The sequence below is a fragment of the Rhinolophus sinicus genome, chromosome 10, assembly GCF_057876585.1.
Source record: "Rhinolophus sinicus isolate RSI-liver-muscle chromosome 10, RSI-T2T, whole genome shotgun sequence".
In the NCBI taxonomy this organism is placed as follows: domain Eukaryota; kingdom Metazoa; phylum Chordata; class Mammalia; order Chiroptera; family Rhinolophidae; genus Rhinolophus; species Rhinolophus sinicus.
Window position 1 is genome coordinate 1242913 of NC_142510.1, and position 13850 is coordinate 1256762.

At 51.1% G+C, this 13850-nt stretch overlaps 1 protein-coding gene across 2 annotated transcripts in view; it reads right to left on the reverse strand.

Moving 5' to 3' along the window:
• PRKCB (protein kinase C beta) overlaps positions 1 to 13850 on the reverse strand; it is a 214972-nt gene that overhangs the window by 63746 nt on the left and 137376 nt on the right. For both annotated transcript variants that reach the window (XM_074322927.2, XM_074322926.2), the window contains exons 6-8: positions 10384 to 10540; positions 9221 to 9355; positions 3467 to 3563 (exon numbers count right to left, since the gene is read on the reverse strand). In XM_074322927.2, coding sequence (XP_074179028.1) covers positions 3467 to 3563; positions 9221 to 9355; positions 10384 to 10540 — 389 coding nt within the window. The remainder of the gene's footprint in view (positions 1 to 3466; positions 3564 to 9220; positions 9356 to 10383; positions 10541 to 13850) is intronic.

Below are 13850 nucleotides of genomic sequence, written 5' to 3' on the forward strand. Positions count from 1 at the left end.
CCCTGCTGTCTTACACCAGGCTTGTTAGCTGCCTGGCTCCTAAAAACCTGTGGGTTCACGATCCCGATACAATGAGCCTTTGGAAGACAAGAGCCGTGTCCCGTGTCTCTCTGAGAGTCCCATCGTCCCCGTGGAACCTCACGGCGAGCAGGTTCTCCATCATAGAGCAGTTTGAAATTGAGGCCCACATTATGATGCTTTATCTTGCTGGGTTGGATATGCCTGCAGGACCAGGGATCCACTAAAGCTTGCCTTCTCACGTCTGTGACACAGGGCCTCAGAACTCGGTGTTCAGATACGGCACAGGCCGCACTTCCGGTCTGCCTGCTTCCCGAGTGAGGAGGGGCCAGCCTCCAGGGCTCCGTTTCAGATGCTTCGTGCCTGTCCTGGTGGAAGCGAGACACCTCTGCCAGCTCCAGCAGTGGCGGCACAGGCCTGGGTCAGCTAGGAGCCCCCGCAGAGGCCCCCACCGTGAGCAGCTCTTCCAAAGCCAGGAGCACGTGCTGAACTTTACCTAGTCCAGGGGCAGCTGGTAATGACGACGACACCCTGACATTTGCCTGCTATGATGTGCCGTTATAGTGTTCACACAGCCTGACGAGGTAAGCCGTGTTATGAGCCCCCCACTTTACAGGAGGGGATCAAGCAGCTTGCCTACAGCACTCAGCAAGGATGGGGCAGAGCTGGATTCAAATCCAGGGAGCCTGGTTTGAAACCACTTCTCACAACAGGCTATACTGCACAGGTGCGGCCCAGGTGTCCCCGCAAGGCCCCGGGGGACATTCCTCTCTACACCTGGGGCTGCTTACCCAGCACACCTTGACCCTGCCTGCGGGCTCGTCTCCTGGCTGCGGCAGCGCTGGCGAGCTCATTCCCTCGGAAGCAGCCCTCCGTCATGGATGGAGGCTGGAGAGAATGGTGGATAACACCAGCTTCGTATCCCTGTTCCTCGGCTGGAGACCCTGCGGTAGGCATTCGACTCCCCGAGGGAGCAAACGCCAGGCACCCACAATGGCAGCCTGCTCCATAGCACACGCTTCCTCCCGCTACGTCACTTCCCCTTCCAGTCTGTTTCTGAGGAAACTCAAAGCACGACAACGGCCAGCTATGGGATGTTAAGAGTGGCTCAGGCTCTCTGGGCCTGTTTCCTCATCAGTAAAAGAAAATGGGGACGATAACCAAACCGACCTATACCATTCAGCGTTGTCATGAAGCTTGAACGGCATGTGTTACTATTTCCAAAACACTTAAAATAAGAAATGGCACTTAGTAAGCATTTTAAAACCAAAAAATTCTAAGACTCTCCAAAAACACATTCTGAACCAGCCAGGATGGTACCTTCCCTCCCCTGGCCCAGGGTCAGGAGAAAGCCCCCTCAAAGCCAGCTCCCGACCGTGTGACATGTACCACGTGCAGTAACCGCACCCAGCTCACACTACCATGAAATTCCATTACCCCAATTCCAGCAGCACAATTTTACCTCACTCAGAATTTCTCCAGATAAGAGGCTTGAGAGTAATTTCTGAGTCATTCTGGGTGCTAATTGGCTACTGCACAGGGATTACATTTCTCATGTTCAAGGTCAGCTGAAATTCTTCTATGCGTCTGAGAACAATGTTCGGTCTGTGGGAAACATTTTTTTTAATCAACAGCTATGGTGTGCAATGATTATAATTCAGGCATAAACAAGCGTTTGCAGGCTCTTGCTAGAAATAAAGGCACTTGTTTTGTTGCATGCGGATAAAAACAGTCCTTTACTTCCAACCAGTGACTGGCCCAGACAAATGCTCTGTTCATAGAGGAAACGTGTTCCTTGGTGTTCTGAAATGTCACCCCGGCGGCCCCAGGACAGAAGAAACCTGTTTGCAAAACTGAGACTTCATTTTGTACCAGAAAACACTGGCCTTGCTTCTCCCGCTCCCCACCCCCCATTCACAACGACACATTGTAACACAGCAGCAAAGGGAAACTTCATCAGGAAGCCAGGGAGAGAGATGGAGACTGTCTTCTGGAAGGACTGCCTTCCTGTCCTCATTTTTATCAAACAGTGTTCAGTTCTCAGTTCTGCTTTGATCACCTCCTCTGGGCTTGAGGCAGCTCCGTGGGAATGACCCTCATTGTTCAAGTTCACTCATCAGCTCAAGGCCAAAGTGTTTCCTTATCCCAATGATCTCCAGGAAGGGAAATCCCACTGGGTCCCACCCATCACCATAGTTCAGGTTTTATGGGGGGCAGAGGCTCAAGACAAGGGTTAATACTCAAGTACTATTTCTGTCAAGGTCAGGGGGAAATGAAGAGGGCTCATGGAATAAACGGCAAAATCCTTCTACTTGGACCCCCACCTCCCTCCCTGGGCTCTCTCTGCTCTACCCACAATGCCCCTCTGTCAGCCTCACAGTCGCCGTAACTCCCCACCACAGGACCTTTGCACGTGCTATCCTCTGAACGAACTGTTCTTTCCCCCTTTACTTGGTTACCTTCCATTGTTATTTCCTCAGTGACGCCATCCCCGTCCTCTCAGACAAGGTTACGCTGGCCTCATTGCATCCTCAATGGACCTCTCTACCGCAGAACTTCACTTGGTCATATTTTTTGTTTATTTGCTTGTGGGATTATTTAATGAATAACAATGACAGTAATCTATTTCATTTTAGCTATTTTCTACATTTTTTTTTCAGCGTTAGTAGGCCATCATTGCTTATCTAGAATTGATGATTTCTCATCAGACTCAGTATATTGAGTTTGTGGGAACAAAATCATGTTTTCCCTTATGAAACTACTTTAAAATCACTCAGCGAACATAAAAGGAAAGAACTCAAACCCATCTTCCCCACAACATTTTCTTTGTAAAACTGGGATGTGTCCTACAGCTCTCACGTAGATGAAAGTGGGGTTGATTTGGCCCTCCGAAGGGAAAGGGTTTATCTGGGGTAAAGACAGAGCCAGCATGAGAGCTCAAGGTCAGAGCCAAGGTCAGAGCCAAGGTCAGAGCCAAGGTCAGGGCTCCTAGACTTAGGGAGACACCCCCCCGGGTATTTCACGGCATCAGCAGCGCAGTCCAGCCCATTGGCCGACCGTACAGCACCATCCTGCCCATATACCCAAATCCGCCTGCATCCCTCACAGGCCTTGCTGACGCAGCCTCCAGGGCACATCACTACCCTATCCACATCTTTCCTTACTCGCCATTACTTCCATCCCAGGCCACGCCACCACCAAAATGACCTGGGCAGTGAACGAGCACTTCAAGGAAAGGCCTGACTCTGACCGAGGACAGGGAGGCAGGAATGACATCCCAAGGCAGGGAACATTTACCTGGGGTCTTGAAGGATACATAGGAGTTTGCTGGGAGACAGAGATTGCAGAGGCACAGAGTCAGAAAGGAAGGCCTTGGTAGAAGCCACACCGGACACGGGAAAAACAGCCGCAGCCAGTTCCCACAGAGGCGGAAAGCCAGGCATCTCACCTCAAACTTCTGCCGGAGCTCCTCGCTGCCCTCACCGCCCTCCGGTGGCACTGGGACGTTAAAGTACTCGCCCTCCTCCTGGCTCAGCAGCTTAAACCTGCAGGGGGCAAGCACCAGCACAGGCATGACTCAGCTGCTTTTACTCTGTGGAGATGAGAGCGGGGCAGGGACAGCTCTGCTCTAAAAACTGCACGGATGGGGCGGCCAGCCGGCTCAGTCGGTGAGAGTGCGGTGCTGGTAACACCAAGGTTGCCGGCTCGATCCCCACCGGGGCCACTGTGAGCTGCGCCCTCCTTAAAATTAAATAAATAAATTAAATGAAATAAAAACAGCTGACTTTAAATAAAATTATGTTGAGGGTTTTCTGTTTTGGGGTGCATGTGTGTGTGTGTGTGTGTGTGTGTGTGTGTGTGTAGCCAGCTATGCTATATATCTCTGTAACTATTCTATGGACATCAGAAAAAATGGTCTATTCTGTCCTTACAGGACACGAAGTTTCTTCCTCCCTCTCTTTTTCTACACACACACACACACACACATACACACACACACGCACGGTCTTATTTATAGCACTTAGTACTGCATGTTTTTACCTATATTTTGCCCATTAAGTGCTGTCTTATTCTGAAAGCATGCAGTGCAGCTCCCCGACGGCCCCCGTACCCCATCACACCCCCCACTCCCCACCCCAGCACGCCCACTATCTTCTCCTTCGTGCACACTGCCACCAACCGTCTTGGCAGTCGGGGCCATTCGGGTGACGGTGCATTTAACCTCCCGGCGCGGCTGTTCTCGGCAGAAGCCTCCCCAAAAGGATCAGTCTCCTGAGAAATGGAGTCCCTTAGCGGTTCAGGACACAAGCCCCGGGGCCACCCCGCCTCCGCCTGCCTCCTTGCATAACCTCGGATAAGTTGCCTCGGCCCTCTGAGCCATGCTTTTCTCATCTTTTACTGGAATAAAAGCCTCTTTTTCCTGAGACTATTGTGAAACCGAGAAACGATGAGGTGTGGACACTGAGGAGAACAGCGCCTGACTCTTAGCAAGTGTTGGACAAAAGGCACCACCAGCAGCACCGTCGTCACCGCCATTACTATCATCAGAACGAACGTGATGGCCTCAGTTCGCTTCCTGGCCACGAGTCCGACGATGAGAAGAGAGTGAGGAAGGAAAAGGGACATTCCACGGGCATTCAGCTCAGTGGGGGGTGGGGAGGCAGAGACCCCAGAACTCCGCACCCCCAAAGAGGCATCCTGACCCAAATGTACAATTTGCATCACATTTTTTCGCCCTCCATTCACAAATCTTCCTAGGCAGCTTCTAAAAATAGGGGGATAGGTGATTCGAAGCAGATGACAATTGGAACCTGGACGCCTCCACACTTAATACTGAATTCTGTTCTTCCAAATCCTCACTGCAATTACCAGAAGAAACGCAAAACTACAAGAACATCTGTATCTTTGCTGGAAATCAAGAACGGTGCTGTCCACCCGTCCCGGAATTTCCACAGATGAAAGGACCAGGGAGAAAACACGGAGCAGGGTGTGACAAATGACCCCCTTTGTGATTTTGCTAAATCTGGGTATTATTATTGACAATGCTTGTTATTAAAGTATCTCCTTTTTATAATACATCCACTTTGAGAGGACACTTTATATCTCTTAATTTGTGAAGAGATATACAAGTAGATACAAGTAGAAAGTAACTGTAAAACAATAAACACATACAACTCAACGTTTCCCAAGTCCAACACCAAGACGGTGTTTCTTCCCCAAGGCTCTGAGGCCGCTGCCAGCCCCTCCTTGTTCAGACGGGAGGTCCGCCAGAGGCTGGGAAGTGACTCGTCCCTGTGTCCAGTGTAACATGCTGTGCACCCTCCCTGTCCACTCGTCATTAGTAGTAGCCGTGCTTGTGTTCATGTCACCCTTATTTTACTTAATACTGGCTCCCAAGTACAAAGGGGTGCTGGCAATTTGGACACACCAAAGGGAAACGTGCTCCCCTGAAGTGAGAAGATTCCCACATGGGCCAGTGGGCTCTCAACCACAAGGTTGCCAGTTCAATTCCTCGAGTCCCACAAGGGATGGTGGGCTCCGCCCCCTGCAACTAAGATTGAACATGGCACCTTGAGCTGAGCTGCCTCCCGGATGGCTCAGTTGGTTGGAGCACGTCCTCTCAACCACAAGGTTGCCAGTTCAATTCCTCGAGTCCCACAAGGGATGGTGGGCTCTGCCCCCTGCAACTAAGATTGAACACGGCACCCTGAGCTGAGCTGCCTCCCGGATGGCTCAGTTGGTTGGAGCGCGGGCTCTCAACCAGAAGGTTGCCCCTTCGACTCCCACAAGGGATGGTGGGCTGTGCCCCCTGCAACTAGCAATGGCAACTGGACCTGGAGCTGAGCTGCGCCCTCCACAACTAAGACTGAAAGGACAACAACTTGACTTGGGAAAAAAAAAATTCCACTGAAATTCAAAGACAACCATAAAACAAACTTACAGGAAAGGAGAAGACAGAAACAGAATTGATACGCAAATCCCAGAGCTGACTCTTTGAAGAAAAACAAAACAAAACAATGAAACAGATGAACATCTGGAAAACAAGGGGAAAGAAAGGCAAGAGCAGAAATGAAATGAGAAACAAAGAAGACGGTTTGACAGCAGACTCAGAGCTGGTGGCAAAGCAGCAGGTGAGGGGCCTGAGCTTTTACAGCTGCTGCAGCCGTCAAGGCCAAGCTGGGAGAGCTCCTCCCCTTCCAGAGGGGGAAACTGAGTCTCAGACAGGGGACGTGCCTCACCCTGGGTCACAAGGTGTTAAAAGAATTCCTGGGACACGAACCTGAATCTCTAGAACTCGGTGCATTCAGAGTTCAGACAACACCAGAGATGTATGGGAACCTAAATCTGGAGAGGACTTTTACCTGCAAAATCCAAAGAGGGCTTTCATTTTGCAAAGGCTCCCTCCCAACTATCATTTCATCAACTTCACAACCATCCTCTGAGGTGGATGGGGGGGGATGGGGGGGCCGGGTGCTGTGATTATCCCTGGTGAACGGAACCAGATCCGCTGAGAAGGCCCTAGCACAGAGAGATGCGTGATTCAGCAGAGGTCACACAGCATCCACCCAGTTAGCAGAACCAAGGCCACGAGCTACCTGTGGGGCGACCCAGGTATCAGGAGGCTGGATCTGACCCTGCAGTCCTGTGACATAGGAGCTGTGTGGCCCTCACACATCGCTTCACTACTCCAATCCAAGGGACAGTGCACCACCCAGAACTGTCAGGAGAATTCAAGGGTGATGGAAGGGTAAACACGGCAGTATTTGGGACGTACCCCTGACGAGCTATCCCTTGTCACTGAGCCATGTTGCCCTGCCTGCACTCTGTGTCTGCTTTAGGGGAGGGGACAAGGCAGGCGCCAGCCCAGGAAGAAGCATACAGCACCTTGGACAGAGCCCTGCCCTTTGGGGCCTGGAGAACCACGGGAAGGAGAGAGGAAAGGACTGGGTGAGAGAGAGGGTTGTGCCCACGCCCGGTTGGAGCCCTAGGTGGAGACCTACATGTCACAGCAGCAGCTACAGGCGGGGGACAGACGGAGACTCTGAGACTCAGAAAGGAGGTGTCCCGGAAGTGCTGGGTTGGGTGGGGCCTGGCAGTGGCTGGGGCGGGGGTGGGACAAAGAAGGTACTGTGTGAAAGGACCTCACAGCCAGAGGCAAGAGGCCAGGACCTGGGGCTGCAGGTGAAGCCAGAAGGGTGCCCCAAAGCTGGGTGGGACCCGTGCTGCCAACATGGGCACCAGTCCAGGGGCCAAGCAGGGTTGGCCACTCTGCTGCGGGGAAGGCACCAGGTGCAGGGACAGTCCCCTGCTCCTCGGCCACCATGAGATCACAAAAGTGCATAAGAAAGCCTTGGTCCATTAGAGGAAACACAGAAGCTTTGTGTTTTCCACACGTCTGATGAGCGTGGTGTGAATGTGTGACTCATGACACCTGCAACGTGAGCGCCCGGTGCAGGCGTCTAGTAAAAGCCCGACAGTGGTCGCCACGGTTAACGTAATTAGTGCTGGGCTCCGTCCATCTCACTCAGGGCCCCTGGGCATCATGCCGTCGTCCCCTCTGACCTCTTCCTGCCTGATTTAAGGAGGAAGGAACACGCAGTCTGGGGGTGGGGAGGGTGGGCGCGTCAAAGTGAAATCATCCATATGTTCAGAAAATGTACCCACAACGTGGGGAAAAGGCCGTAAGATGATGTGTGACCTTTTAATGTCATGCTAGAGCGTTTTCTAATTAGCAATCTCCTTCCTCCCGGTCCTATTACTTATTACCACAATCCAGTAGCTCCCAGATGGTTTCCCGACTCTGCAAACACTGATGGCAGCTTTCAGAAAACGGAGGTGAGATTCTGCTCTTCCAGTCTGAGATAAGAGCCTCCAAGGCTGCGATTTCGTTGCTCTGTTTGGCAGCCAATTTTATCGCCGTCTTCTCAAAGGGAGCTCAGCAGCCCTTCGTCTGACATGGAAGAGCCGTTTCTCAGACCTTTGGCACCAGCCACTTAGCTTCCTGGTCCCCTCATTCGTGAGGTAAGGAAACTTGGGCAGATGCTCATCACCTATTGCAGGAGAACTAGGGTGCTTTTTTTGAACATTTCTGAATTGTGCTTTAGGGACACTTAATTATTCTTTTACTTTACTGTGTTGGTACTTTCTTAGCTTCCACCTCTGATCATGTCACTCATTCGTGTATCTGTGCAGGTTCCGCTCCAAGGTCCCCTCTGGAAGCCGGGCTGCACGAGGGCACATGTCTTATACCTGACGTATCTCTAGTAACGAGAATGGGGTAGAACCTCAATATATACTTGAATCAAAGCCTGTGATAAATATGGAAGAACAACGGGAGTTTGCAGGTGACCAGTGGAAAGGACATGTGGTCGGGGTAACCTCTTCTTTCTGGCTAAACCAGTTAGCTTTTGACCATCTTTTCACTTGTCACTGAAAAAGCCCTGAGTGAGATGGTTCGCAATGAGCATCTGTCTTAAAGAGACCAGAGTGGCCACCCATCCCCACTGTCCCAAAGCTACAGTGCCAGACTGTCGTAGAGTCTGACTCCCTGACTGCAACGGAAACACAAGGCTGCCACCCTTTGTTGGGTACACTGGGCAAGGACTTTCGCCAAAGGAAGAGGGCAAAGCCAGAGCTCTGGAACAGTGGAGACGCTGCGGCTGGCCTGAGAGCAAGCCCCCACACTTGTGTGCCCAGGCTGCTCACGGTCCCAGGGAAGGGGCATCTGAAGGAGTTGAAATCTCTTTAACAGTGGGCTGCACGCATCTCGAGGGTAAATTCTGAGAGCCAGTCAGTGCCCAGGGCGGCAGGGGGGCAGTCACATCATATAATTATGTCAAAGGAGCAGATGTAAGACAATAGGGAGGGGTGGGGACTACGGCAAACAGAAAATTCTGTCTAAAGAGAACATTAATTGATTGAGCCCAGTATGCCCAGATTTTTCTAGGTTTTCAAGCCAGAAGTCTAGATTTTTATGGGAAATGTCCTGTATCTGTGCAGGTTTTTTAAATATTGGCAACTAATTTTTTTTTTCCCCGTTTGAGGACCACATAAAGCCTATCTGTGGGGCAGGTCCAATCTCCCAGCTATCACTTTGTGACTCTGCTTTAGTGTTTCCGTTGCAGGAGACAAAGGAAGAGGTACTTGGTCCCATGTTGGACGGACCAAGCTCACTGCAGCTTTCAAAGCAAAACCTCCTTACCAGCCATCGACGCCGGCTTTCTGCAGCTCAGAAATCCCAAACGACAAGGACCCCATGAAGTCGTTGCGGCTGGTCAGGTCCCAGTCCCAAATCTCCACGGACAGTCGTCTGTCTTTGTCCGACTCTTTCAGCTGGCTGCGTGAGAAAAAAGACAGACGCCAGGCGTTCACTGTGCTCTTTCAGGCAGGGGAAAGGTACAACAGCACAAAGCCGGAAGGGAGGACTTTCTAAAGATCACAAGCTACTGCAAGAAACGCATTCCGTTTCCATGGCAGGCGAGCTCCCCGGGGACGAGGAGCTTTTCCTGTGTGACAGCCTGTGGCTTAGGTAGGAGGCTCAGGCCAGATCTGACCATGTCTGCTGTCTTCTGTCTCACGAGGGCCCGTGGTGAGAAAACCTACAGACACAGTCAGGGCGTCAGTTATCTAACTGGGGGTGTCTGCACACACATGGGTTAGGGGGAGGCTGAGAGGGGCCCCCCAATTTGCCCTGAGAGAGGAAAAAGGGGATGGGACTCCCCCCAAGGAATCCTGCTTCTGGCCTGTGGCCTCTGGAGTCAGACCGTCTGAGGCTGAGCACACTGCACCCTGTATGTGCTGTGGGACTTCGGATACGTTCTCTCAGCCCCACTGGTAAAATGACCATCGAAGCCAGATCACGTACTACAGTACCTGTTATACATAGTATATGCTCAATAAATACCGGTCAATGTCACTAACATTTGTTGGCCCAGGTGCATCAAAAAGTGATCCGAGGTTCTTGGAGCACCGGCCCGGGAAGACCCTCCATGGAAGATGGCAGGGAGCTCCCAGCAGGCTGAGGGTCCCGCATTTTCCCTAAGCTCAGCCCGAGACGGGTTCTCTCCACACCCTGCAGGTTTGCTGAACCCAGAGCCTCCTCCCACAATGAGCCTTCACCTAGCAACACATCACACTAGTTTCTCTCCCACCCACTCCCCCACACCACAGACATTCTCAACTCTATTAAAAAAAAAAGTAGGCTCCAGTGTTTACTTGGCTTGCAATGTGAAAATGCAGATGGATGGGGAGGAAAAGAAGGAAGGAAAAAGGGAGGGAGGAAAGGAAATAGAAGCTGGGAGAGCAACTTCCAGAACTCAGCCCCCCGCCCCCACCCCCACGCGGGGCGGCCATAATTTAACTCACAATCTGAATGTCTCGTTCCACTCCGGGTTGAGGGAGCACTTGATGGTTTTGGTCTTCTGCTTGCTCTCACTTTTAGGGTCAGGAATGAGTTTCAGTTTCACGTAGGGATCTGACAAGCCGTTGGGGTCCATAGGTACAAGGTTTTTAGCATCTCTGACTGGAAAGAGAAAAGGCAGCTGCAGCATTCAAAGGCCCCCAAATGTTTAAGCACCAAGCAGCGATGGCTGGAGAACCTGTGGAAGGGTCCCTGGCAACGCGGTGACTTCGTGGGAATTTTAATGCATTAACATCAATCGTGAAGGAGCACCCCAAGGGGCATTAACGTAAGATGTGGGCTCTGCTCTACATCGGTTTCAATGTGAGTTCTGACTCTCATACTGCTCTCCCCGACACCGCCCCCAGGAGTGCATTCTCTCAGCTTGTTTCCACCAAGGCTATAGAGCAGACTGGCTTCTTTCATTTCGCATCATGTTTCCAAGGTTCCTCCACGTCACAGCGTGGCAATGCTTCCCTGAGGGCTGAGTGATATTCCATCGCGTGGATACACCCTATTTTGTGTGCCAGTCACCAGCTGGTCCACATGTGGGTCGAACAGTGCTGCTATGAACAGCCATGGACCCTGACACAAAAGGTCACATATTGTGTGATTCCACTTCTAGGAAACCTCCAGAACAGGTAAATCCGTAACAGGAGCAGACTAGCAGTTGCCAGCGGCCGGGGGAGGAGGAAATGGGAAGTGACCACTAAACAAGCACGTGGCTTCCTTCAAAGGTGATGCAAGTTTCTCAGAACGAGGGAGAGACGGTGTTTGCACAACTCTGAAAGTATACTAAATGCCACTGAACTGTACACTTTAGAATCGTTAATGTTACGGGATATGAATTCTTCCTCAATTCAATAAGAAAAAGCTACAAGAGAAAAAGCTGCCCTTATACACCAAGGTGCACCCATCACCCATGCAGCCCCCACGCCCAGTACCCAGACAGCCCAGAGAGAGGAGTCTGGAAAAATACTGGCTCTGCCCTCAGCCAAGAATACCCTGCACAAAGGAGTCTATAAGACCAGCGTAGAGAGGGAAAGGAAGCAGAGGGGCAGCAGTGCAGGTGCAACTGGCCCTTTTAAGGATGAGGAGGGATAAAGCATCAGCCTGGAGACGCAGAAGGAAGTTACTGAGGAGTCCATTCAAAAACCAGTAACGTAAGTAGCCCGGGGAAAGAGACGAGAAAATGGGATCTGTTCCTGTCTTAAGGATATAGTGCCAACAGCTGTCTTATGATAGAAAAATCCGAAGTAATACATGAGCCTATTGAATCAAACTATCTGTTAGATGGCTAACATATCATGACTCTTAGCAGGAATGCAAAGATGGTTCAACCTTAGAAAACCTGTTATTAAAATAACCCTCATATTTATAAGTCCAAGGAGAAAAACCACGGGATCATTGCGATTAGCTAGAAAGAGCTAATTTCATTCACAGGATAAAGGCGGTCTGATGTGACAGCACCACAGTTAATGACGAATGGGATCCCATGCGAGTTAGGAACAAGACAGACACCCGTGATCACCGCCGTTATACAACATTGGTTCTAACTGTTCCCCAAGTGCAATACAACAAAAAGGACGCTGCATCGTAGGGGAGGAAGCACCCCCGGTGTCCAGCAACCTGTGCTTCTAGCCCATCAGTCACCTTCTCCTGGGAGTTTCCCTTCCAGAAATGACACCACTTTCTCATTCTGAGTTTCACAGACCCCGATCGTAAGTCGTAAGCCACTTCCTGCCCTTCCCGCTCATTAACTCGACTACTGCATCGCAACAGGGCTCCCACCAGGTCTCCGGACCCCAATGCACGTCCTCTGTGTCCCCACCCCCTCAGGCCTTTATTCCATTCACCCGCGTAGATTTTGATGGTGCTTTAGAAACACTCCCTTGAAAACATCCTAACCCCCAATGCCCCGCTTTCTTTCCATTTTATTTCTATGGCAAAGCCCTGGAAGTTCAATTCAGATATCCTCCCTTTAGTGTCCTACGTCCAAACAGCTGACCACCGCTGCAAGAAAAGCAAGCAAATCCCACAACCTGACTTGCCTAGGATTCTGGAGCGATGAAGGGGTTGGGACTCCAAGAAAGAGATGAGAAACGGGCGGGTGGCTGTCAGATGAGTGACAGGGGCGCCCAGGAAGTAAGCTGCTACTGGCTCTGCACTGACATCTGTCTACACTCCAGGGTGCTGGCACGCCCTGCATTTATCCGTAGCTGATGGCACGTGCCACGTCAGCTTGCAACTTGTACCTCGTTCCTATACCAGAGCTACAAGGTTTCCTCTTTGCCTTTGAGTTCAGCAGGTAGGTCCCTGCTGTGGGGACACAGGGGACACCCTAAGATGTTGACCCCGCACCCGAGGAATATAGGAAACCAAACTGATTCAAAGTACAGTTGGTTTCTAATGACACACACAGTTGTGGGTACCGGCTACAGGATGCCAGGGTCTGCGTCCTGCCTGCCATTAGTCCATCTCTGAACCTCAGTTTTCTGACTGATAAAACGGAGAAACTACATACCTCATTGGGCTGTTATCAGAGTCCCATCGGATAAAGAACACACATGTTTGGCACTCAGGGAACAGCCAATTTCAGTATTGTTCTTTTCATTATTATTATTATTATCCCTATTCAGTGCCTCTTATTAATACATGTGTGCACGTTTATAATGACGACTTAACCATTTCCAAACGGACTAACATCAAACAGAACTACCTGTGGATTCTCTTCTTGAGAATAATGCATCTGACCTCTTCCATTTGAACCCTTCCGGAAGAGAGCGTGTCAGACCCCAGCCTGCAGAACTGTCAGCCGAATGGCTGAGACACAGCTTCCTGGGACCCACAGCTTCCTGGGACCCCCCTGATCCAGTAAGTGTGTTCATTTGTGAGCAACACGACCCCAGCTGGGGCCCACGCCGCTGGCCCGCAGAGCACCCCTTAAGTACAGCTTGTCTACGTGCTATACTTTCTTAAGATGCCCGTGCACTTTCCCCATCGGGAAATCTCATTTCTTGAGTCGTCTAAGGAAACCAGCAGGTGCCAATTTCTAGGCTGGGATCTTGGAATGGCACATCTGTCACGTAGTAAGCCACATAAAAACACAATCTGAGAAGCCCTGAAGTGCCAGCAACTTGTCTGCTTGGTTGGCAGCACGTAGGCAAGTGGAAACAGCTCCCCCTTCTCTCTGCGAAGGCCCCACCCCTTCCCTGTCTTATGAAGGGACAGCACGGGACAATCCCCAAGAGAACACGCGTCTATTGTAAGTTTACGACTTCATAGCTCTTCCAGAATATGCTTTGCACAACACGCGTGTGTTGCGTTCTTGAGCCATTCTCACAACGAATGGTTTCAGATGACTCTCCTTGGGCATCCACTTCCCCTGAGCCAAACAGTTATACCTGGGACGTGACTCCATCTCCCCTCCCCC